Consider the following 26,573-nt stretch of genomic DNA (forward strand, 5'->3'; position numbering starts at 1 on the left):
TTTTTTTATTAAACAAGAGCGACAATATGCTTTTCTGACGTTCTTGTTCAATAAAAAAAAAATCAAATGCTTCGATTGTTTATATTTTCTATAATTTTATATTTTTTATATATATTTTATATATACCATAATTTTATACTTGATTTTGTTTTTTTTTTTTATTAAATAAGAACGACAAGATGCTTTTCTGATGTTCTTGTTTAATAGAAAAAAAAATCAAATGCTTCGATTGTTTATATTTTCTATAATTTTTTTTTATATATATTTTATATATACTATAATTTTATACTTGATTTTGTTCTTTTTTTTATTAAACAAGAGCGACAATATGCTTTTCTGACGTTCTTGTTCAATAAAAAAAAAATCAAATGCTTCGATTGTTTATATTTTCTATAATTATATATTTTTTATATATATTTTATATATTTCACAATTTTATACTTTTGTACACGACGAATTTTAGTCCTCTATCTACAATACTCTATACGTTTTCTGTACAATTTCTGAAATTTCTGATTTAGCAGCAGTGGAAATTTATTTATTCTCGACCAAATATTAATTTAATTACTGTGAATTGTTGTGACTCACCGCTGGTAGGAACGAACGACTGCTGTTGATTGAGAGAACGTTAAGTAAATTCTTGGAGGAGCTTACCTGCAACAGAAAAGTGAAACACCCATTGAAATATCGATCTCGCATTTCGAAATATACACACACACGTGAAATTTCAACAGAGAAAAACCAAGCTCCAGTTTGTAGGGCTTTTTATTTTATTTTATTTTTTTCTTTTTTAAATTACGACGCGCGTAATCTTGAAAGATCAACGCACGCATCGTTACTGGAGATATTTATTTAGTTATTTAAACGAACGTCAGTTTCAGAAAGCCAAATTTATTAAAAGTACGAAGGTGCATGGAATTTCTGCGCCGTAATCATATTTCATAATGTAAAACGTTACGTGAGTATTTTACGATATGAATTATTAATTACACTTTGCTTTTAAAATATACGATACGCGACACTTACTCCTGTTGCTCGTGCACGATTTCTCATTCTATGCGTAACGTAATAATTTTCGCTGCAAACTGCAGGCGGCGGATTATTCAATTCAATGGCACTCTTAACTAATAAATGTCAATTAAAAATCATCGCTCATTCACGTATGTAAATATTATTAAATTCTTCTACAGAAACAAAAAATAGTTCTTACAACGTCGCGATATTTATTATCCGATATTACCTAATATAAAATGCAGAGGGACACTCTAAAGATTTCATATTTTCAAAAAATTCCACGCACATCCTATCTCACGATCACAACCCCTAAAAGAAACACACGCATTTCCTATCAATCCTAAAAAAATCCCCCCAAATTCTCCCATTTTAAAACCCGACAGATAAAATACGTGAATTTTCTGCACGTAAACTGAAACAGCCACTTTAACAAAAATTTATTTCATTGCTCGAACGATCTGACCTAAATAAGAATAAAATCGATAAAAAAAAAAGTTCGAAACGGAATGAAAATAAAAGAAATAACAGAATTCGACTCCCCGAGAAACTATGATTATTCCAAATGTTTTGAACATCGGTCTACCGAGTGTCCGTGGATCGGAGGACGAGGCGATATATAAAGAGTCCAGAGACTCGAGAGATCGAGAATCGTGCCGCAACGAAGTGTCTCGATGGAAGGAAACGAAGGAGTCGCACGTAAGGGGGTAGCAAGGTGGCTAACGATAATTCCTATCCGGCGTCACGTGCCGCCAATATAAATCACCCCTTCCTTCCTCGCTACTCACCCCCCCCCCCCCACAATTACCTAATACGTCCGCCACGCTATCCCCAGACGCCATCGGTGCAAACCAACCCCTCACAACCCGCTTCGTGTACTTCGCCGGAGCAGCCCCTGCGGCCACTAACTTACGTCCCAACGCCAATAATAGATCCGGACAGGCTCGAACCGCGTCTGACGAATTCCCCTAAATCACCGTATTTCTCATCGAACCACCCCTGCCGCCCGGTCGTCGAGCACAAAGGGGTTGCGCTGGGATATTCGTCACGAAATCATTTCCTTGATGAGACATTAAACGCGCGTGGTGCACGTGTGGAGAATGTTGTTGAGATTGTCAATTTGCGGCAGTCAAATTTTGAATATTGAGTATCAATATCGGAAATAATAGTTCGTTCGAAATGTTTCAAAAGAAGCTTCAGAAAAAATTCAAATATTATCACACCGAAGGGGAGGAATTCGCGACGTGGATAAGTGGAAGGTAATCCAAAGTGGGCTAATTGCTTCTTCCTCCATCGAGACACGATATAATCCACGGGGTAAATTGTCGTGGGTGGGTGGGGTGGTGGGGTGCATCTTTGCACAACGTCAATTATCGACTCGACGTTCCATCGCGGCGGACATTAAAATTCACTGCGGATAATAAGATGCGTGGCGTCATTTCCCGGCGACTCCATCGCCGACGAGGCCATCGTCGCGCGCGGCGCGACTATAAATTTCCTAGCTAGAACTCGAGAACCAATTCCCATGCAATCCCATCCCATGGAAACTCGCTTAATCGTTGCTGGCCTTGCGGAAACATAAATTCGGCCCTCGTGCGCGTGAACATCGTCAGAACACTCGCGTTTTATCGAGAACGGTTGATCTCGCCGGTCGACGTTTACGATTAATTGACGAGGGCCACACTCCGTTTCGTGTAACTTCGTCGAGTTGAATTGAAATTTTCTTAAATTTGAGATTTATTTGAAAAAAGAAGAAGAAAAAGAGACACGACTGCGACTGCAGAATTACTGTAGATTTTTTTCTCTGCTTGCCAGACGAGAAAAACCGGGAAAAACCGGTAGCGATCTAATCTTGGTACTTTGGCACAATACTTTTACGGTTGGTACAACCGTACAAGGAGCAAAGAGCGGAGATTCTCAACGAAACATGGCAGTTATACGCGGAACTTAACAGCAGAACTAGAAAATTAATTCGACCAAAATATCACGCAATTTTATTGCAATACAATCAATTTTATTTTACCATTTTACCATTTTATCACGCAATTTTATTATAATACAATCAATTTTACTTTACCATTTTATCACGCAATTTTATTGTAATAATACAATAAATTTTATTTTACTATTTTATCACGCAATTTTATAGTAATACAATAAATTTTACTTTACCGTTTTACCATTTTGTCACGCAATTTTATTGTAATATAATCAACTTTACTTTACCGTTTTACCATCTTGTCACGCAATTTTATTGCAATATAATAAATTTTATTTTACCGTTTTATCATGTCACGCAATTTTATTGTAAAACAATAAATTTTATTTTACCATTTTATCACGCAATTTTATTGTAATACAATAAATTTTACTCTACCATTTTATCACGCAATTTTATTGTAATACAATAAATTTTATTTTACTATTTTATCACGCAATTTTATAACAATACAATAAATTTTACTTTACCGTTTTACCATTTTGTCACGCAATTTTATTGCAATACAATAAATTTTACTTTACCATTTTACCATTTTATCACGCAATTTTATTGTAATACAATCAACTTTACTTTACCGTTTTACCATCTTGTCACGCAATTTTATTGTTTCGTTACAATCAATCCGGTTCGCACGGGTCCAAATTCAAGAACCGATATTCATCGGCTTGTACTGGCAGGGGAGGAATTTCGGCGCGAAAATTCATAAGGGTTGAAACGAGAAATACTGGCTGATGGAGAGACCTTTTCTCACGACTTGCACGGTCACTTACCCCCCCCCCCCTTGCTGCAAACAGCAACCCCCTTGGACCGATACGAGTACGCTGCGCACATACGGCGCACGAGTCTCTCTTTTGCCATTTACTATGCCCGCAATAGATACCTAGGGCATTACTTTGCCCGTACGGTGCATAAGGGGATGGTTGGAGAGCACACTCCCCTTCGGTTGGAAACGACGTGGTCGATGCCTTGCCTTTCAGTTGCACACGTAAATTTTGACGTTTCTTAGCTCGAGGATATTTTACCCGCTAATAGGTCGGCCGAATCATTTGCTCCGCTACCGAGTACCCTATAAATACCGTTCATCCAACATTTTCTAAAATGTGACGTATAAATCGGAATTTTATCTTTTGATGTTCAACGCGTTCAATCTGACGCGCTTTTCCATGTTTTGCAATGGTGAAACACGGTGTGGATGTAGGATAGCATAAATACTTAACGCCTTTGAATATATAAGGATAACACGATTCTTTTAAATATTATTAGGGGTATTCATAATAAGAACGTTAGTTGATAAGTGACGTCGTTTTTTTTTTTTTAAATTTAATAAACACTGCCATATAGTGGCAATAATTTAACTTGTTATAACATAATTTGTATTCTAGTTAAATATATTGACATTCAGTATGCTTATTGTTAATTATAGATTAAAATAGATAGTATAGTATAGTATAGTATAGTATAGTATAGTATAGCATAGTATATACTCTATAACACAGTATTAACTCTTAAATAAAATAAAATTTTCTACAGTATCAAAAACCGTATATTTTATGCTTTTAAACATATAATTGCAAACATACGTGTGAAACGTGTCAAACGAACTTTCGTCTCAACATATTTGTCGGTAATTTCTGACCTCGACTGACAGAAATCTGGAGTTTTTTTTTTTTTTTTTTTTTGAAAAACAAATTGTATCTCGTTTCAACAATTATTTCCTGCGCGATGCATTTCGATAAAAATCGCCCGATTTTACACGTTCTACGCAGTAGGATTTCCACAATGTCGATACTGGACACCACCGATAGCGGATTATGTATTAAAATACGGTATCAAGCGCGGTTATTGAGTCTCAAATATTAACAGCGTTCGACCAATTATAACGATACAGCCGTAGCGATACGTTTCAATAACAGAGTTCAAGGATAGCCCGTGTGGAGACAAGAAAGGAAAACATTCGAGAATTCTTGGAAATACTTGATACGCGATTTCTCGAGAAACTATCCGCGGAATATTTACGAGGCACGACACTAAACGAGTTTGAAAAAAATTCTATACGAATAAAGATTGCTTTCCTCTCTCGCTCTCTGTGACTCGACAGCTTGTATCTGTGTGAGAAATCTTTAAATATTATATGTAACGAGTCGATACATTGTTTGATAGCATAATCGGTTAGACAACAATGAGAGTTGTTAAATAACAACATACATAAATCCTCCGATTCGAAATTCTTATTTAGCCAATGAAATTCAATTGGACACAGAATATTGTGCTAAATGAGAACGATCAGCAATAATAATTTCTTCTGAAATAACCATTCGAACCATTGAAACAAATAATTACTCAATTTGAAACTAATCAATTATACAAATACGATGCACACTCAAAGTAAAATATCTTTTACTTAAACCATAACTTAATACAAAGTTCACAGTCGAATCTCCTTCAAATCTCTTCAACGATCGAGAGAAGAAAAAAAAAAAAAAAAGAAAATAGATCCAAAGAGCTATCTTTGCCTTATGCATAAATCGTACGCAATGTTGCGCAATATCAGCCAACGTTAGCCAAACTGCTAAATGCTATCATACTGTCGCAAAATGATCTTCACCTTGTTGGATCCGTAGAAAGGAATGGCGAACTGCGACGCTCGGGGCACACCCATGTCATCGTAGAAAAACATGGCGGAATGATCCTTACAATTGCACGCTTCGAGGGCAAGCTTCGAGCCGCTCAAAGTCAAGAACACACACTCTTACGCACACACGGAGGGCGCGCGCGCGCTAAACGAACAAAAGGACCACATAAAACCGGGAGGAGGGGGAGGAATAAAATAATTGGAGCAGCACGACGGACAACCAAGCCGAACAACGGTCGCGGTGAAACTACTGAATTCTGACAGAGGTCGAAGACAAGGGCGAGTGGGGATTTTGAGTCCTCTCGGGCCCGCACGACCTCGCTACGAGCCAACTATGTTTTCTTTTTTCCTTCGTCGATACTAAAGTCCTTCTGTCACCGAACACAACACAGTTTGACGAATTTGCTGCACGATACGATCGTTACAACAACTGGTGAATTATTCATTATTACTTTCATTATTACTATTCATTATTACTATTATTAATATAATAGTAATTTGTTATTTATTATTATTCATTATTACTATAATTTATTATTATAATAATTTATAATTATTACTATATAATTTATTATTATTCATTATTACTATTATTAATATAATTATTATTATTATATGTAATAATTATTATTATATATATTATATATAATTATTATTATGTATTTATTATATAATTATTATTATATTTTTTATACTATATATACTAAGTATATATATATATTATACCTTTATTATTATTTATATATACATATATACTAAATATATATATATATTACTAATACTAATATACTAAATATATATATATTATACCTTTATTATTATTTATATATACATATATACTAAATATATATATTATACCTTTATTATTATTTATATATACATATATATACTAAATATATATTATATATTTATTATTATTTATTATATAATTATTATTGTATTTTTTATACTATAATTTAATTACACTTTACTTATTTTAGTTACTTTAAATAGGTTTCCTTTTCATTTTTATGACACGATCTTTCGACTAAAGAATTCAGTGTGCAGTATAATTGTTTCATATTGTTGATATTGTTGTAAAATTGTAACAGCACGATTATTCACTATTGTACATCGTGACAGTATGATTGCTCAATTATTTGTCGTATCTGGCCACCGACCAAAGGTACGTCTTTCTATTTTTGTAGACGAACTTTCCAGTGTAATATTGATTTAAAAAATTCATTACACGATATAATTGTTACACATTGTTAATGATAAATTGGCAATAGCACGATCATCAACCGCGGTACCTAGTTAAGTAGCGAGATTAAAAAAAAAAAAAAACAGCGATTCCACAACCAAAAGGAACGATTTTAATTACAGTTCAATTCGAGTATTTCATCCAATCAGGTGAACATATATCAACAAATAATTTTACGTGCAAAACGGAATCAAATTCAACGCAAAAGGTAACGATAAACGAAATCAACGAAAGGCCGCAGAAATGAATAAATCAACTCATCGTTTCCAAATCGTGTTCGTAAAAGTCCGCAGTCTAGCCAGCCTTTCCTCCACTAACTATGTTTCAGACCATCCTCTCAAAGAGCATCAGCCCGAAAGACCGAGAGAGAGAGAGAGAGAGAGGAAAGGAGAGCCTGCCTGCAGGCACGTCGTCACAATACTGCATTACGATACCAGCCCATTTACACCCGGTTCCTTTTCTTCCAGCCGTTCCTCCTCGCGTCTCTCGAGCCACCCCTTTGCCAAGGGGAATCGCTGTTGAAGGTACCAGGCCTGGCGCAAGACGGAAGACGATCCTCGAGAACGAGATCGAAAGCAGGCCCCCAAGTGCGACGCCAAAAGAGACAAAAAGGAAAACGAAACGAGATTCGCGCTTACTTATTTTTTTTCCCCCTTTCTTTCCTTTTTTTTTCTTTTTATTTCCTCGGGAACAAAAGGGTGGGAAAAACGGACGAGCGAAGTCTCGGCTCCTTTTTTCGTCGCGGAACGCTGTTAGAGCCGAGGGTTTCGAATTTAGGTCGCGTGATTCTTTTCTCACCCTGCTGGTTCTTTTTTTTTTTTTTTTTCCTTTTTTTTTTTGGTTTTTTTTTTCTTTTTTTTTTACCCCATCCCGCGGTACTCGCGGGAATTGGAATCACGATCGTCGCGAGTCTCGTGATACTCTCTCTCTCTCTCTCTCTTTCTCTGCGAGCATCCAGCACCTGGAAATTGATGCGTCGACCTTTTCTCTCGTCGGGACTCATTGTCTCGCGTTTTTCCTCTCTCTCTTTGTTTTCTCCTTCTTCTTTCGTGATCGCCGATGCTTTAAACGCCGAAACGCAGATTGGAATTTGTATCTTACGAGGTTGGAAGTCTTCTTGGGAAACTGGTGATCGAATACCTCGTCAATTGCTGCGAACGATGGGTTGTGTGATTTTGACAGTTCGAGGGTACAAGAAATCGCAACATGCTCGAATTACAGCTCGAAATTTCGACGGATGGAGAACGAGAATAATAAGCGATGCGTCCGCGTGAATTATTTCCCGCGATATGACGCTGCAAAATAATTTCAAAAACTCTGAAAGCTGCTATCGCGTTTCATTGTTTCATTGTTTAATGAAAATTGAAAATAAAATACGCCGGTTTAATTCTTCCCTCCGGATAAATGAATTTCATTAATGAATCAACGTACATTGTACATACGTCCACGCTATATTTGTACAAACACGTTGCAAACAGTACGCTCCGTGAAAACTCGTTTGGCAACATTTAAAATATTATTCTTTTCAGAGAGAAACAAAGAAGAAAAAAAGAAGCAGAAGAGTATCCATTGAAATCACCATAAATTATCCGTATCGTCGACGATGAAAAGTCGAATCACGCGTGTTTGTCACGCCGAACTGAGACGAGAAATTTAAAAAAAAAAAAAAAGAGAGAAAGAAAAACACAGAACGATGAAAAAGCAGGGCGGAATTTTAAAATCATTTCTTCGCCCCCCCCCCCCCCAGCATTTCGCAAATGGAAGCACAGAATTATTTAATAGGAAATATTTCAAGCAAAGTAAAAAATCCATTTCAATAACCTTTCATCGTCCGACTGTCATTCATAATTCCAACATCATCCCTCTTGCATTTTGCTAAAACGCGAGATAGAAATAAAAGCGAAAAGGGAGTAACATAAAACACATCGTGCGGCGCGTGTATCATTGGAAATGAAACAGAGATTCAATTTTTATTAAATTCGTCGAGGGAAAAGGGGAAAAGAAGAAAAAAAAAATACATTTTCAGCCATTTTTAATTCGACAAGTCGTATTCTTTCGCGAAGAGAGAGCGCTGAAAATTCGATACGTCAAAGATAAAATCCACGTCATCAAATTAAACACGAGTGGCGTCATCATGTTCCCGGAGATAATAAAATTTTCGCAAAATCAAGGGGCCGGCGACTGTCTGAGATTAAACATTTGCAAATTTCAATTTCCCTCGTTGAAACGTCCGTCCAAGTGACGCAGAGAAAAGCCAAGTTTTACCAAATTGTTATGAAACTTTTACACACATTCTCTCGTTAGGAAATAGCAATATCCTGTTTTTTCTTCTCTTTCTCTCTCTATCTTTCAAATTATTGAAAATTTTTAAATTCGTAACATCGTCGCGAATATTTTTGAATGTACAGTGGGGAGTGCAAAATTGAAATAGTAAAAATTTTCGAGAAAAATATTTTTTTACTGTTAAATAAAGTATAAAAACATGAAAATAAACTTGACCATCTGATTCTTTATAGTTTTAGGAAACTGAAGCTATTTTTTAACTTTTCAGATTAGGTTTCTTCCTGGCTGAAAAAATACATATATACGTATGTACGCATATGCATACATATGTTGTGAGGGTGTATTTTTTACTGCTAAATAAAGTATAAAAACATGAAAATAAACTTGACCAGCTAGTTCTTTATAGTTTTAGGAAACTGAAGCTATTTTTTAACTTTCCAGATTAGGTTTCTTCCTGGCTGAAAAAATACATATATACGTATATACGCATATGCATACATATGTTGTGAGGGTGTATTTTTTACTGTTAAATAAAGTATAAAAACATGAAAATAAACTTGACTATCTGATTCTTTATAGTTTTAGGAAACTGAAGCTATTTTTCTAACTTTTCAGATTAGGTTTCTTCCTGGCTGAAAAAATACATATATACGTATGTACGCATATGCATACATATGTTGTGAGGGTGTATTTTTTACTGTTAAATAAAGTATAAAAACATGAAAATAAACTTGACCAGCTAATTCTTTATAGTTTTAGGAAACTGAAGCTATTTTTTAACTGTCCAGATTAGGTTTCTTCCTGGCTGAAAAAATACATATATACGTATATACGCATATGCATACATATGTTGTGAGGGTGTATTTTTTACTGTTAAATAAAGCATAAAAACATGAAAATAAACTTGACCATCTGATTCTTTATAGTTTTAGGAAACTGAAGCTATTTTTCTAACTTTTCAGATTAGGTTTCTTCCTGGCTGAAAAAATACATATATACGTATGTACGCATATGCATACATATGTTGTGAGGGTGTATTTTTTACTGTTAAATAAAGTATAAAAACATGAAAATAAACTTGACCAGCTAATTCTTTATAGTTTTAGGAAACTGAAGCTATTTTTTAACTGTCCAGATTAGGTTTCTTCCTGGCTGAAAAAATACATATATACGTATATACGCATATGCATACATATGTTGTGAGGGTGTATTTTTTACTGTTAAATAAAGCATAAAAACATGAAAATAAACTTGACCATCTGATTCTTTATAGTTTTAGGAAACTGAAGCTATTTTTTTAACTTTTAAGATTAGGTTTCTTCCTGGCTGAAAAAATACATATATACGTATGTACGCATATGCATACATATGTTGTGGAGGTGTGATATATGACGGGAGATGGTGTTGGCCGATTGCACAAAATTGCAGGGATTATGAATCAATACATGTACAAAGACACTTTAAAAGAACATTTGCCAAATTGTATGCAAGATATGCCCTCCGCTGTAGAAGAAATCGTTTTTCAACATGATCCGGAGCCGAAACATGCAGCGAAAGGCGTAACTAATTAGCTGACTACACTAGGCACTTTCGATCTTAAATTGGCCTGCACGAAGCCCCGACCTAAACCCCATCGAGAATCTATGGAGTATATTGAAAAAAAAATTCTAGACGCATACAAATCTCCTCCCAGCTCAGTAGTTGAACTCACATGCTCGTGTTATACAACAGTGGAATCAAATGCCACCTGATTTCTGTTCAAGACTGTTTGAAAGTGTGCCAAGACTTATTAGAGCTATTATCTAAGCAAATGGCTTACGGACAAAATATTAAGGTATGATAAAGCTTGTAAATCTGACTATGAAAAAATTCTGGTGCAAAATTGATTCTACGTTTTTCAATTTTCCTCAGCCAGGAAAGAACCTAATCTCAAAAGTTAAAAAATAGCTTCAGTTTCCTAAAACTATAAAGAATCAGATGGACAAGTTTATTTTCATGTTCTTATACTTTATTCAACAATGAAAAATATTTTTCTCAACAATTTTTGTTATCGTCTCAATTTTCCATCCCACTGTATATAGAGATTCGCATTTCGTTGTCTCGCCAATTACCGAGTCGAACGAATTCTTTCTCGCGACGTCTTACAACGAGTGTTACATTAAACAATCGAGTTTCGCAGCAGAACGAGATATCCAAGTTTCTAACGAATCTTCGATTTATTCTCGTCCCCTCCCCGCGTCGCTTCCGCCCCGGGAATCGTTCCGATTCTTACGACTCGCCGCCGCGCCTCGATTAAAGCACTGCCTGATGCACTCGATTGATTCCCAATTGAACTTGGACGAGCAATCGGCACGCTCCAACAACGATATTATCAGTTACTTCGCTCGCCGTGAACGTCGCTGCGAGAAGAATTTCCCCGCACCCCTTCGAATGGGGAGAGAAAGGCTGGTTAATCGGTTAATTGCCAGTTCCATCGATTTTCTTATCGCTTTCATAATTTTCGCACGATTTTCGACATACTCAGTTCAGGAGATCTCGCGAAAACTCGTATAAATAAATGTAAATAAATCGGCAAAAGCATGTACAATATAAAATTGTACTATTTTAAAATTATGACTATTGCTTAGGTATTTGTTTATTAATTGTTTCACTGAAATTCATTGTTCCGAGTGTATTTTGCACCACTTATTATACGAAGATCGATTCAAGGGACGATATATTTAAAAAATATATACATTTAAGTCTCTTGTATAATTTTTCCCAAAAAATATGTACAGAGAGTGTCAATCTTCTTAAAAGACACAGATTATTTGCTAGCACTGAAGATACATATACACAAATAGGAAATTAAAATAATTTTAGATTCTTCATAAGAAAATTATTGACAAGCTTCTTGAATTATTGACAAGATTCTTGATAAGAAAATTATTTTCTGTTGGCAAGTTGGGAAAAATTATTATATATATATATATATATATATATATATATATATATATATTTATATATTTATATTATTATTATAATTTTTGTATTATTTTATATTTAATTTTCTATTATATTATGAATGTATATTCTTGAAAAGAAAATTATTTTCTGTGGCAATTTGGGATGTAAATCTCTCTACTTGGAATATGTATGTATATGTATAATGTTGAGCGTTCTAAAATTGTGTTCGCCCCCTTTTGACTATTTAAAGTAGAAAAATTAAGGTTCACATCCCAACTTGCCACAGAAAATAATTTTCTTTTCAAGAACATATATATATATATATTCCATATATATATATAAATATAATATATATATATATATATATATATATACACATGTATAATAATTTTCTTATCAAGAATATATACATAAAATAACTTCCTTATCAAGAATATATATATATAATTTTATATATATATACACACGTAGGACGAAAATTTCGCCTCGCCAGACAGCGCGACACAAGTTCCTCGAATCCCAGTCAAATTCCAGCCGATAAAACCGCCGGAAAATTTATCGCCGGTGACCGAGATGTTTCGCAAGCTCGCGGCCGAGGCGCCGCAGCTGGCGGTGGTACCCAAGCAGCTCGTAAACCCGATTTTCGACGAGCCTAGGGAAATATTTGTCGCTGATAGCGCGGATCGTTGCCGTTCCCGCAAATTACCGCGAATGAAACCAGGCCTCTCTCTCTCTCTCTCTCTCTCTCTCTACACAGTGGCTTTTTCGACAGGGCTGTTTGGGTGGCAACGAGCGCCAGCCTCGTTTCCAGCTTGCTTAAAAGCGTCAGTTTATGTAGAAAAGCCGAGTTTTTCCCACAAGATAAATAAAAAATGTTTGGTTTCTGACTCGTTTCTGATCAAAACCTACATATATATGTATTCATGTATCTCTTCTATTTACTTGTTGAAGAGACACTGGACCAACCTACTCGACGTAACGAGACAGCCAATTTTTGTGGAATCTTATGATGAGTTGAGTTTTTTTGATATCGCTTGATCAAACGAACATTTCTCTTTTTCCTTCCATTTATTCATCGAGCAGACACTGAATTAACCCCGTTCGTTAATCATTGCTCGCTGTAACGAGACTGTTACTTTTTATGAAATTTTATATTTGAGTTGAACTTTCTATTTTTTTCTTTTCTCTTTTTTCCTCCCCGTAACACGGTCGAATTGCCTCGGATGGAAAATGTTGGGTTTTTGAGACCGGGTCGTTTGATCAGACGGACGTCTATTTATTTATCAAAGGGACCTGTTAATCGCCCCGACGAGACAGCCAATTTCTGTATTTATACGGAATTTTAACATTGTCGCCGGCGTAAATATCGGATTTTTCTTCTGAATAACGGGGAATAACGAATGGTCGGGAAGGTGGAACGTGCGCCGGAACAATTAAACAACGCGAGTGGGATTTTTCACGCGATCCGCGACCCGGAAGTGGAAGGCGGACGACACGGTCCTCGAGCACACCGGGAAAGACGAGTTACAGAGTCTCGCTTCCATTTTTGCCTGACAGCAAGTTCCTGCCAGCGTGCAGAACTTAAGGAAGGATAAAAACGGATCATGGAACAATCATCTCACCGATGATCTCATTCATTTCTTTCTCAGGTTTGTCGTCTCCACGACACCCGAGAAATATTCGGAGAAGACGAACAAAGATAAAATTCTCTCTCGATTGCTCCATAAATTAAAATGGAAAATGATGTCGAGTCGGAAATCTGCCAAGAAAATTGAGAAGAGTTCGAAACATCCACTGTATTGAAAAAAAAAAGACTAAAAACAGACTCGGAGAGCTCTCCAAATACATAAATTTTCCACATCGTCGAAAAATAGAGGATACTCTCTTCTTCAAAAGTTCAGCCTAATGCTTTTACGAGGCAACATCTTTCAACGATCGCAGTCTCAAAGATCCCGAGCCTGCCCTCGAAAATTTGGTTCGGGTCCGTCCTTGAAAATTTGTCGCGCGACCTCCTCGAGAACGTCGGCCGTGCTCTCAAAAGGAATTTCGATAGTTCGCGAAGCTACCGTAAATCCTGAAACCTTCTATTTCCGCCTGATAACCGATCTAATCTCCGCTTTGAAACTCTTATCCACCGGCATCGCGAGTAACGCGAGCGGCCGCTTCTGCTCGATGATAGTCGAGGCAACTACGCGCGAGCAAGTGAATTGTTTATGCTCGTGCGTTTCTAACGTTTCCCGGGGAACAAAAATTTTCCCAGGGAGCCGCTCTTAGAGATAAGCTGGCCAGAGGAAGTCGCGGAGAGTTGCGAGAATTTTCAGCGCAAGGAGCATCGCTGCTGCGTTATTCATGCGGACTTAAAGTAGCGTTCTTAAGAGGAGACATCTCTCTCTCTCTCTCTCTCTCTCTCTCTCTCTCTCTCTCTCTCTCTCTCTCTCTCTCTCTCTCTCTCTCTCTCTCTTTCTCGCGGATGACGTGAACGCGCTTTGTGAACTTTCCTACGGTCACTTTCGCATCGACGCGAGTCATCAAGAATTTGTTAACGTCTGAATATTCAACGGGATGGGCCTCTCACGACGACAATAACGTAATGGAAAATCTCTCGACGATTCTGCCCTGAGACGTAGCCCTCGGGGAAACAAAGGGAGATTAGCTCGCCTTCTAACCTGGAATTTTTCTCTGTCTTTTTTTTTTTTTTTTCTCCTTTTCAATTTGGGGAAAAATTCTTCTTGCCCATTGCGTTTTAAAGTTGTGCCTTTGCACGACTCGGTGATTTTTCATTAGAGAATGAACGAACCGCGGACAATGGCGTTGCAGAAAGTGACGGGCGAGCAAACGTGCAAGGGGAACGTCGTTTCGAAATGAAAGTAAGCTATTAGACCATTACTCGTCGCTGGCCTCGACTATATAGGAACCAGCGTGGAAGAAATGACAAATGGCTTGCACGCGTGCGTGTAACCGATACAGCGAAATTTGATAGACGAATTGGAGATAGCGCCGGGCATATTATACGCAAAGGAATAAACCATTTTGTCCATTTCCTTTTTTTTTTTTTTTCTTTTCCTTTTTTTCTCCTTTCGTTTTGACGCTGTCGTTTAGTTGATTTCGACGACGAAAATGGATCATCATTTTTACCTCCTTCTAAATTTCCATGAATGCACCACAACCGGTCTGGTCTGACAGTGAGTCGTTGAATTAAATATAAATTTGTGAAACCTGTATATCGTTCTGAAATTGGAAACCGATGAAAATTACAACAGATGCTCGTCCCTTTTCCTTTTTTGCCGATAATTGAAGCGACAGACGAAACATAAACCTTGTTAAAAATTCACGGATAATTCGAGCGACCGGTGGACATTAATTTCGTCGAGAGAAAAATTCGAGGATCAATACACTAACACACTCCAAAAAAAAAAACAGAAATTCTACTACTAAGATACGAAACGAATAAAAATTACAGTAGACGTCTGTTTCTCTTTCGTTCTGTGACAATTAAACTGATGGACGGACATTAATTTTGTCGAAAAAAATTCCAGGATTAACGCAGCATCACTCTAAGACAATAATAAAAATCCAAGAACTCGATCATATCATTACTAAGATACGAAATCAACGAAAAATTATGACAAATATCTTTTTCTTTTTCTGATAATTGAGAAGCAACAAATAAATATATATAATAAACTATATTTAAATAAACATAACTGGTACATTTAAATATAGTTTGCATATTTAAATAAATATAACTGGTATATTTAAATATAATTTATATATTTAATATTTATATATTTAAATATACTAAAATGTTGCAGTAAACTATATTTAAATAAATATAACTGGTAAATATAGTTTAAATATAGTTTATAATGGTGTAATATAGTTTATATTTAAATAAATATAAATGGTATATTTAAATATACTAAAATGTTGCAATAAACTGTGTTTAAATAAATATAACTGGTACATTTAAGTATAGTTTAAATATTTAAATATACTAAAATATTGCAATAAACTGTATTTAAATAAATATAACTGGTACATTTAAGTATAGTTTAGATATTTAAATATACTAAAATGTTGGAATAAACCATATTTAAATAAATATAACTGGTATATTTAAATATATACTAAAATGTTGCAACAAACTATATTTAAATAAATATAACTAACATACTTAAATAAACTAATATATTAAAATATTAAAATATTATATATTAATATATAAATATATAAATATATTAATATATAAAATATTAACATATTAAACTAATATATTTAAATATAGTTTATATATTTAAATAAATACAATACAAATAAATATAACCGATATATTTAAATATACTAAAATGTTACTATTTGGGGCAGAAGAATTCACTGGCAATTGACAGATAATAGAATAACTAACTTCGTCAAAAATTCGAGGATAATCGTAGCAACGGATGAACGTTAATTTCGTTCGAAAGAAAAATTCGAGGATGAAGAACGCTCAAAGAAAAATCCAAGAACTCTCAACTGACACTTCTCCAGCCACCAAATTCCCCCCTCCCCCCCCAAAAAAAGTGGAAATTCCCTGGAAAAGGTGGAATCTTTTCCGAAAGAGGGATGCGCGGCGTTTGGCATCGCGGACGAAGAAAGCGGGCCGAGACAAAGCTTCGGCTAACAAGGTTCCCCGGTATAACGAGCAGGGGCATCGCAGCCACTGAATCAGGAACAGATTTAGCCACGACGATGAATCACCCGGCGCGTTTGCCGTGTAAACAGGGGCGAGTCTCGCGCCAAGGGAACCCCCGACCTTGCCCTATCACCTCCAACCAACGCCCATCATCCCCCCATTCTGTTTTTCACTCCTCCATCTCCCTCTGTTTGTCGAGGTTTGCCCGAACCAAGACGCGCAGCATCCTCTTTAATCCCGCAACGATCGACAGGTGTCGAGAGGATGCTGATCGAGGATCCTCGGCAAACTCGGGCTTTCCGCTCGATCGCGCCTACGTCGCTCGCTTGAAATTGCTTGTAAGTAAGGGGAGAGTTTTGCGTGTTTTCGTTGCGCAGAAATCACTGAGGGAGATTTTCTTTTTTTTTTTTTTTTTTTTTTGAAAAGATGAGTGAAAATCAAAGAAACGCCGGTGACCTCCAGTAAAATAAATTCGTTAAACACGTNTTTTTTGGAAAAACAGATAATTACTTGGCGCGTATCTTCGTGAGAATTAATATTTTTTTCTTTCGGGTATTTTTTCTCAGCCGGAAAAATTGCTGAACGTTGGACAGTTGGATTGGAGGATGTTTGTGCAAACGCGGTTTACGTCTGTTTGACGAATTTCACGGTTTTTTTTTTTTTTTTATAGTCTTTGCCTGACTGTTGATAGAATAATTATGACAAATATACATGTATGTATATTTTACAGTTTGAGTCAGAAGTGGAGTAAAAGTATGAAGTTCCAATCTCTGCGGACACCTGTCAAATTGACCGGCTGGTTCTACAAACAATCCCATAAGCTTGTTTCATTCGCGAAACCACTCTAGCAATAAATATAAAAGCAACGTAAAAGTAGAGATTGTAATACATTTTTATTGTTTCGACTCTGATACATGATCGATGCAACAGAAGTACCCATAAATAATGTTCTCTTTTTTTTCAGATTTGATAAACATAATTGCCATCCAGTGACAATAATTCAAACAAAATAAAATTCATTTAACCTATGGCAATAACCTACCCCTGACACATTGTCTCATTCGCTATGTATGTTAATAAATAATCACATAACATCACGTAACTTTATTTAAATTTACAAGTCAATCGCGTGCAATTAAGTTGCTTTTGAAATAAGTTTCATTATTTTCCCTAAAAATACGTGTCGATTCACTAGAACCTGCTACTGTCATAAACCTAAATGTGTGAAAAAGAAATTAAACCAAGGCGGAAATTCGTTTCAGCCGCCAGAAACCTAACCCAAACCTAAGCCAAACCTTGGTAATTTCTTATAATTAGGTGAAGTCATTTCCAGAAACGTTCTTTAGAGTAGACGCCGACGTAAAATCCACCGATTTTCAGCTGCAAACGATTCGCGCAACACTCGTTTCGAATACGACGAAGCGGCGACGAAATTTGTACGCGTCGGACGGACGACGAGATTTGAGTTTGAAAACCGGCGGAAATGAAGGAGCACGTAGCAGCGAAGGCACGCGCCACGTATAAATCCGTAAACGCGATTCACATCGGGCATCGTCGACGAGATCGCGCGTAAATCTCGCCGTCGAGAGAGGCAACGACCGTTCCCCCTAGCTCCTCGAGCGTGACGCAAGCTCCTCGCGCGATGCTCGCGGGAAAAAAAATCCTCGCGGGCAGCTCGCGGCGGAACACGATTTCCCTTCTTCGCCTGCTCCACAGTTGCATCGAGTCTCGTGCATCACCTACGCGAACGAGACTTCTCACGAGGAAGTTTGTTAAGACCGGGCGTAAGTGGCATACTCGGTACGTGACACGGATGTCCTCGAAACCCAAACGTGTCGTATTAGGAATTTCTGTCGAACTCGGAGATCACGAGACACTTTTTACGACACACACCTGCCAAGAGGAATAAAAGAACGTTCGAAAATATCTGAGCGACGAAAGCCAGGAAAATTCGACGAATTTTGGGCATCGAACGAGGCGTTTGAGCATCATGGACCAGAGCTCGTACGGTGACCTAAGAGCCAGCTGAACCTGCATCATCGCGCACGGTTAACTGGGAAACAGGAATCGATCGAGTGCACGAACGTGGTGCAGTGGAAGTTGCGCATATCGGCCCCGGCTTATTAGCCGAACACGGGCAATCGTGGAATAGGAATAGGCGTTGGAGCCCGGTTTGGCGAGCGTCGGGGGACAATTCGCGTCGTAAAAGCTACTTAGTGGCTCGAGGCGGCTGGGATCGGTGGTTAATTTACGCGACGGATAGCGATATTAACGAGAGACTTTCGTCCAGACTTGCTGGAGGACCGGAAGGCGTCGTGGGACCGGCCCGTTGATGGAAACTTCCAACTTTCCTCGCGTCGAGATCGGCCGCATATGTTTCCAATGTCCAGAGAAAGATAGTTAAAGAAATCGCAAGTTACTGTCTTATCGCGTAAACCCTTCGTTTCACAATTTCCTCAACACGTTTGCAGACAAATGTAGAGGAAAATTTCGGGATAAATTTCATCCATCTAAGTATACTGAAGACCTACTAGTCCTCAAGACGAGATGAAAATTTTGTTGTATGACCAAACCTAATAATATTGGCTTGGTGCTAACAGTCCCTCCAAACACTTGATCACAAGTGTAGTTTCCTCTTCCTTCGATTTGCCAAAGAGGATGAAATAAAAATGTAACAAACAGAAAAACGTAAAATTGAGACAGATAAAAGAATACGAATTCTTCTGAAAACTACGAATCTGTCATCCCTCTGCGCGGAATGCAACAATTTATTCTACCGACTCGAATCATACCAAATCCCCAGTTTGGCCGTACGAAATGTCTCCGTGAAGCTTTCCTCGCTGAGAAAAAGAGGGAATGGATCCACTCACCATGGTGTCTTTGATGTGCTCGACCGGCTGCAGGAGGACCGTGGTGGCGGCGATCGGCCGATGATGATGCTGCTGCTGCTGCTGCTGCTGCTGATGGTGATGCTGTTGCTGGTGGTGATGGTGCTGCTGCTGCTGCTGCTGGTGGTGCGGATTGCAATTGGCGAGATTGGTGCAGGTGCAGCTGCAGCCAACGTTGCAGGCTTGCTGGCCGGCGAAGAGGTGTCCAACCAGGCCGGGGGTGATCGCTGCTGCCGCCGCGTTGTTGATGCTGTTCAGCAGGGGCGGAGGCAGGGACACCGCACCACCCGGGACAAACGGGTACGAATGAAAATACGTGGTGATGGAGGATCGTGCCTCGTCGGCGCCAATCGTCTCCGCTAGCCAACACTTGCCGACGTTCCCTGCCGCCGCCGTAGGCACGAGCAGACCTCGACCGCCCAACGAGTGCAGCCTCCAGAGAAACCTGCCGGCCGCGGCGCGTTGCTGCTCCTCACCAACCACCCAGCCGCTACGTTCCAACGACGGCTGATGATGCCGCGATTCCGTCTTGCTCGTTCGCGTGAACGCGCACGACGGCCACCACAGTTTGGCCGATTGCGTCGTTACACGTATCTGCGGAGCGCCCCTTGGCTGCGTGTCGCTGCTGCGAGCTCGTGGCTCGAACGAACCGCGAGGCCGGATATTCACGGGATACTCTTTGGAGTTCGGCGTGTCAAAATCGAGCTATCCACCGACGTTCGGACGTGAGACGTCGAAAAGAGAGAGAGACAGAGAGAGCCTAACTGGTAACAACCTTATGAGCTAACACGCGCGTAGATCAGATTAGTATCTTACTGTACTAGACACACATACACGATCCGGCGCATACACGCATACACAGAAAGAGAGAGAGAGAGAAAGAGAGAAAGAGAGAGAGAGAGAGAGAGACACTCAGAAGACTCAGCTTGTAGAACAGGTGAGATACAACGGTGCAGCCTAGCCTAGACGAGCGGTTGCCGCTCCGTTAGAAATACTCGGTCGATGATTGTCAAGGTGTGTGAGCGAGTTAAGAGGTTGGGAGGAGCCCGATGAAGGTAAGAACACGTGCGACGTAACGTCAACGCGCGTGTAACGTCAACGGGCGTGAAAGGGGGGTTTGCTGTTGCTCGAGAGGTGGAGAAGGGAGGGCTCTCGAACGGCTCGCTCGCACGTTAATTGAAACGTCGTAGGTACATATACGTGGATTCGTGTGATTGTTCGTCGATTTTTCTTTTTTTTTTTTTCTTTTTTTTTGTTTTCTTCTCTTTTTTCCTGTCCTCTCTTCCTTCCTTTTCCTTACAAACGACTGACGCTAAGAGAGCTAGCTGAAAAAATGATTGTCACGAAGATTGACGAGAGAACGCCCCGTTGAAACCGGGGCAGACGGGGAAGAAACACGGTCGGGCCTTGCTCTACTTCCGCCGCGGATCAGCTGCTGGCTCGGCCCAACGATCGGATATGTGCGAGGGGTGTATACATATAAACGTATGTATATATAAGTGTAAATATATATATATATATATCGTGTGTGTATATATATATATAGAAGTATATGTACATAAATATCTATAGAATATATGTACGGTATAGAGCGTGTACAGAAGTGGTACAGAGGCTTGGAGATCACATGAAGACACGAATACTCTCGTTTATTCCCTTTCACCCTAGGTTAGACTAGGGGAGGTTGGAGGGAAAGTTCGTCACTCTCCGCTTCTCCTCCCCCCGGGTTTGAAAACGTCGTTTCGTGGAAATTTCTCTCGGCGATGCCCGGAGATACACGCTACTGTGCTTGATTGTCTTGACGCGATTCTCTTTAGTGCGGTCGGCCGCTCATTATTCACGCGCGACCATCTTACGTTATTTTAAATAATAACCTAGGATTCTTACTTACAACGTTTACGCGTTTTATTTATTTATTTTATTTTATTTTATTTTATTTTTTTTTTTTCTTTAGGTCTAACGTGTGGGAGTTTGATTTTTCCCACTTGGGTATCTAGCTACGTACGTACGATTCTCTCTTTTTTTTCTTTTTGGTTTTTTTCTTTCTCTTTCCTTTGAAATTCTCTCCTCTAAAATTAATAGTAGTAGTCTCTCCTCTTACGGACACGCGAACAACGTCCGACGTCCGAACGACCAACTAGCCGGCGCTCTTCTCTGGCACCGATGAATCGCGGCCCGCCGCGGCGAATAAAAATATAACTCTCTCTCTTTCTCTGTCACGGCCTCGCGACTCTCTTCTTTCTTCCTTCGTGCTGCTGCTGCTGCTGCCGCCGCTACTGCTCTCCACCGCTCGCCAAGCTTCGCCGACCTCCTCTTCTCTCACCGCTCCGCTTTAAATGATCCTCCTGCTCCAGATTCTCCTCCGCCACCTTCTCCTCCCTTCTCTCTTTCCGCCTTCTGTCTTCGTTCGACGGCGGCACACCGACGACCGGCGACTTGGGGATCGCGTACCAGCGACCTTGAAACTCGTGCACTCGTCGACCGGGAGGCAAATATACACGGAGGAAGCCTTCAAAGCTCTCTTTCGCTCCCCTTCTTTCCCTCAGCGGCCGCTCTGTTGCTGATCCGCGTTCGGGGGCTCGCGTTCAACGCACACGGGCACGCAGCACACGCACGGTCGGACAGTGGGGGAGGGCAATGAGAGACTGTGATCAAAGAGAGCCGACGACGCATGCATGTGCCAGCACGCACTTGGCTGACAGCTGGCGACCTGACTTGACTTGGCTTGGCTTGACTTGACTTGACTTGGCTTGGCTTGGTTTGGTTTGGTTTGTTCTCTTGCTTGCTTGCTTGCTTGCTTGCTTGCTTCCTTTCTCTCTCTCTCTCTCTCTCTCTCTCCCTCCCTCTCTCTCTCTCTCTCTCTTTCCGTGTACGTGTGCGTGCGTGCGTACGTTGATCGTCGTTGCTGAAGCTCGTGCGTATCGACGCCGGATGGGGAGGGGGTGACGACACCGACTTTGGCCAGTGTTGCCTCGTGCACACACACACACACACACGCGCGACCGGGGGCGGCGTACGTCGTTTACTCACGTGTCCGACCGTTTTCACACTGCGTGCTCACCGTTCAAAGAGGATCGCCGGGTGTCCGCTGGCGCGAGGTCTCTCTTCTCGGTCGGCTGGAACGCGCGCGTGGCCAGCCACACGACGCCCGGGTGGACGTATAAACAGCGGAGAGAGAGAGAGAGGGAGAGAGAGAGAGAGAGAGAAAGAGTGACGACGACGGTACACCGGGAGGTGATCGGCGGCGATCGGCAGAGGACCAGGTGGACACACCGATTAACGAGAGAGACGGACGCAGAACGGTACACGACGGTCCGCCGTACCGAGGAAAGAAAAACACGCGTGTACGCGTGTGCGTGGAACTGAACTTTATCCGCTGGCAGACATGACGATTGCACGCCGGTTCGAGAGACAAAAGTTGCGCGGAGTTGGAAGCTCGTGTACTTGTGTCTGTCTGTCTGTCTGTGTGTGTGCACGTGCTTACGCGTTATACCTCGGCGCTCGCGAAGGGTTGAGTTTCGTAGAGGCAGCCTCGCACGGTTGTGTTTCTTCGCCACGGGGCTCTCGCGCGGACCGACCTGCCACGACAGACGCGCGTTTTCAACGGGCTGGGAGGGGTGGGCGGCGGTGGTGGTGGTGGTGGTGGTGGTGGTTTGTTTCACAGAGAGACAGAGAAACCGGGGGAGGTGGGAGAGAGACAGAGAGACGGAGATAGAGAGACAGAGACAGAGACAGAGAGAAGGAGAGAGAGAGAGAGAGGTGTGTGTGGGAATGTGTGTGTGTGAGGCGGTGTGTGTGTACGTGAGAGAGTAACTCGGAGGCGGGAACGATTAAAGAGCGTCCTACTCGATCGCCTAGCTTGACACAACTGAGAGCAGCGTCTCTCTCGCGGCGCCCGCGTAGGCCTCCGCCGCCGCCGCCGCCACCGCCGCCACCGCCACCGTCGCCGCGGCCGGGTCGGTCATGTCGCCCGCCGCCGTATACGCGGCTTTCAAACGGCTGGCTCCCCGCTCCGACCACCCCGGCGCACACCTGGCGTCACCAATCGGCAACCAGCGATCGGCCGAGCGCACGCGAACTTGCACGAACTCGCCTCGGGCCTGCGCCATAGCCGCACCGTTTTCCTCTTTCGCACCGTGTTTTTCCCACCACCGCGCGCGCCGCCCGCTACGGCGCGCCCCCACCACTGCGCCCCCAGACCGCCTAACCCACACCACGCACGAGCTACCGGCCGAGAGAGCAACGGTGTGTGTCTTTACTAACCCTGTTTCCCACTCGTTTTCGTCTCTTTTTCTTCGAGTCTCTCCCCCGCGTCGCGCTCCTTCTCTCTCTTTCTCGCTCTCGCGCTCGCTCATCGACTGACTTCGGCCGAGTAGTTTCTCCCTGGCCAGGTCAGACCGACTCCTTGCTCGCGGAGAGAAGGAAGGAAGGAAGGAAGGAAGGAAGGAAGGAAGGAAGTGGCTGAGACGACGACTTTGGCCACTGATCCTTCTCCCTTGTACACGGGGTTTTCTCTGGCTGATTGTGCTCGGCGATCGGACCTTCGAGGGGTGGGGAAGGGGTGGTGGTGGTGGTGAGAGAACGAACGGCGAGTGGTCGACCGAGAGAGGGAGAGAGAACGTGTCATTTTCCGCATTGTTGGGGCCACGGTTGTGATGTGTTACAGTGGTTTTGCATTAATCGGCTCCCGGTAGAATTAGAATTCGAATATTAGGACCGGGAATATCGACGTATCGGAACCGGCCACCGTGGGCTTAAGTTTCGCAACCGGTTAATGGGGTTCCATTTGTCCCTTAGGCAACCAAGTTCGTTCAACTGGTTCAATAGGGACCCCGGCTTATGGCGAAGAATTTCGCTTGCGACAGCGGTGATTAATGGAATATCTCGCTTCCTTCCATTTTTTTTTTCTTTCTTTCCTCTTCTTTCCTTTTGGATTACGAAATGGAAATTCTGTTTGCTCCACAAATGGCAAATTTTCAAAGGGGAGGTCGAAGAAACAAGAACTTCTGATGGATCCTCAGAGTAGAGGAACGAGAGACTTCACCGACCAATCGGGGCAAGTTGGATGGAACGAAGTAGGGATTTACAAAATTGTCAGTTGCACCGACTAATCTTATCTGTTGAGAAGGAGTCTTGTCTTAATGCGATTGCAATTGACGTTATCGAGTTGCCAATCGAAATAGCCTGGCAGTGTCGTTCGAAGCAAATGTATTTCGAAGATAAGTATATAAGATACCGATGGTGTAACACACGACCAACTTCCTTCAAATTGTTCTTTAATCTTAAAAAAAAAAAAAAAAAAAACAATATCAGTTGTAACTCAATACTCTGACTAGTTATAATGCTGAAAAAAAGAAAATTCCCGACCCAACTCGCCCAATTCGAAACAGGTTTTCTCGAATCGTTCGTCGCTATCGTCAGATTACGCGAATCGTGAGGTAAGAGACTAGCAAAGAATCGAGATTCGAAGGCGTGACGAGCCTCGGTGGTCCTCGAGGAGAAAAAAAAAAAAAAACGACGACTGGTTCTCCCTGACTGGCGCCTCTGATTGTTCAGAAACGAGCGGCAAGTCTCTCTCGATCGGGATCGATCGAGCAACGAACCGATTCACCCTCGAGAACGCTCGAAGCGATTCGGCTACCTCGAAAGCGTGGTAACCTGATTATGAGAACCACGAGGCGCGATTTTTCGAAAAGAGGAAACTTCTCTAATGAGGGGAGTTGTCTAATGAGAGTATGATCGCGAGTTTTTGACTAGTGACTCGTTAAGATCAGAATATAGCGTCGTCATTTAATCGGATCATTTTAGTTATTGATACTTTAGACTATCATCGAATGGTTGGTCACTCTAAAAAGATAGACGAACGCAGTGAAATTTGGGGGATTGAATGACAATCTCGTCGAAGAAACTTTCGAAGAAACTTAGACCAATATGGAAGACTTTGGTGATCCCCTAAATAATTATTATCGGGCGTCGTGATCAGTAGGCTGCGAATTTTTCCCCCCGAACAGAAACAGCGAAGTTTCTTTCCGAACCAGAGACCTAAAACATGAACAAACGAGCAGACAAAAACCACGGAGACCCGTGTTTGATCTCTGAAAGAGCAGAAGAGAAATCTAGACGAAGCTCTGCAAAATCGTGACTATACGAAGGGCGTCGTTTCTCCGTAGAGTTTTTAAAATATTTATTGAGACGGACGCGTAATGAAGCCTCCGGTAATAATACGTAGCAAGCAGATAAATTTCTCCCCCTCTTCTATTTTCTTCTTGTGACTCTGTTTCATTTTTTAATCACGGGGGGAGGCAGGGCGAAAAGCGAGGATGCAAAGAGAAAAATTTAATCAACTTACCGAGCTGCTCGCGCGCCAAAGGAAACGGAGCCAAAGAAGCCAGAAATCTTACCTGCAACAGAAATTAACATCGCCCTCTTAATTTGGTAAGACACCTGGACAAATATTGCGTGCGCGAACGCAGACGTGGATACGTTCGTAAAAGTGAAACTTTCTTGAAACGACACAATGCAATCCGTTTCACAGATACAAAAATTGGCAGTTTTTATATCAAGGCAAGATGTAAAATTTAACTTAGTACGTAAAATACGTAATTCGTGATTTACCTTGTGTTTTTAATCTCTTGCGCTGAAATAAACGCACGTCGAGAATTTTTTTGGCCCAAATTGCAACACTTCAATATATTTAAATATACCAGTTACATTTATTCAAATGTATAAACTATATTTATACTATTATAAACTATATTTAAATCATATTTACCAGTTATATTTATTTAAACATAGTTTATTATATATATTTAAATATATCAGTTTCAAGTATATTTAAATGTAACCCAGGCGAAACAAATAATAAGTTTATTGCTTCTCAATAATTTTCGTGATTT

At 40.5% G+C, this 26,573-nt stretch overlaps 1 protein-coding gene across 1 annotated transcript in view; it reads right to left on the reverse strand.

Annotated features, from left to right (window-relative positions):
* The window catches only part of LOC122528412, a 72,165-nt gene that overhangs the window by 14,389 nt on the left and 31,203 nt on the right, over positions 1–26,573 (reverse strand). The window contains exons 3-4 of the mRNA XM_043653487.1: positions 19,660–20,382; positions 589–654 (exon numbers count right to left, since the gene is read on the reverse strand). Of these exons, the coding sequence (XP_043509422.1) occupies positions 589–654; positions 19,660–20,382 (789 nt within the window). The remainder of the gene's footprint in view (positions 1–588; positions 655–19,659; positions 20,383–26,573) is intronic.

The sequence above is a fragment of the Frieseomelitta varia genome, unplaced genomic scaffold (genome assembly GCF_011392965.1).
Source record: "Frieseomelitta varia isolate USP_RPSP 00005682 unplaced genomic scaffold, Fvar_1.2 scaffold_250, whole genome shotgun sequence".
NCBI lineage: Eukaryota > Metazoa > Arthropoda > Insecta > Hymenoptera > Apidae > Frieseomelitta > Frieseomelitta varia.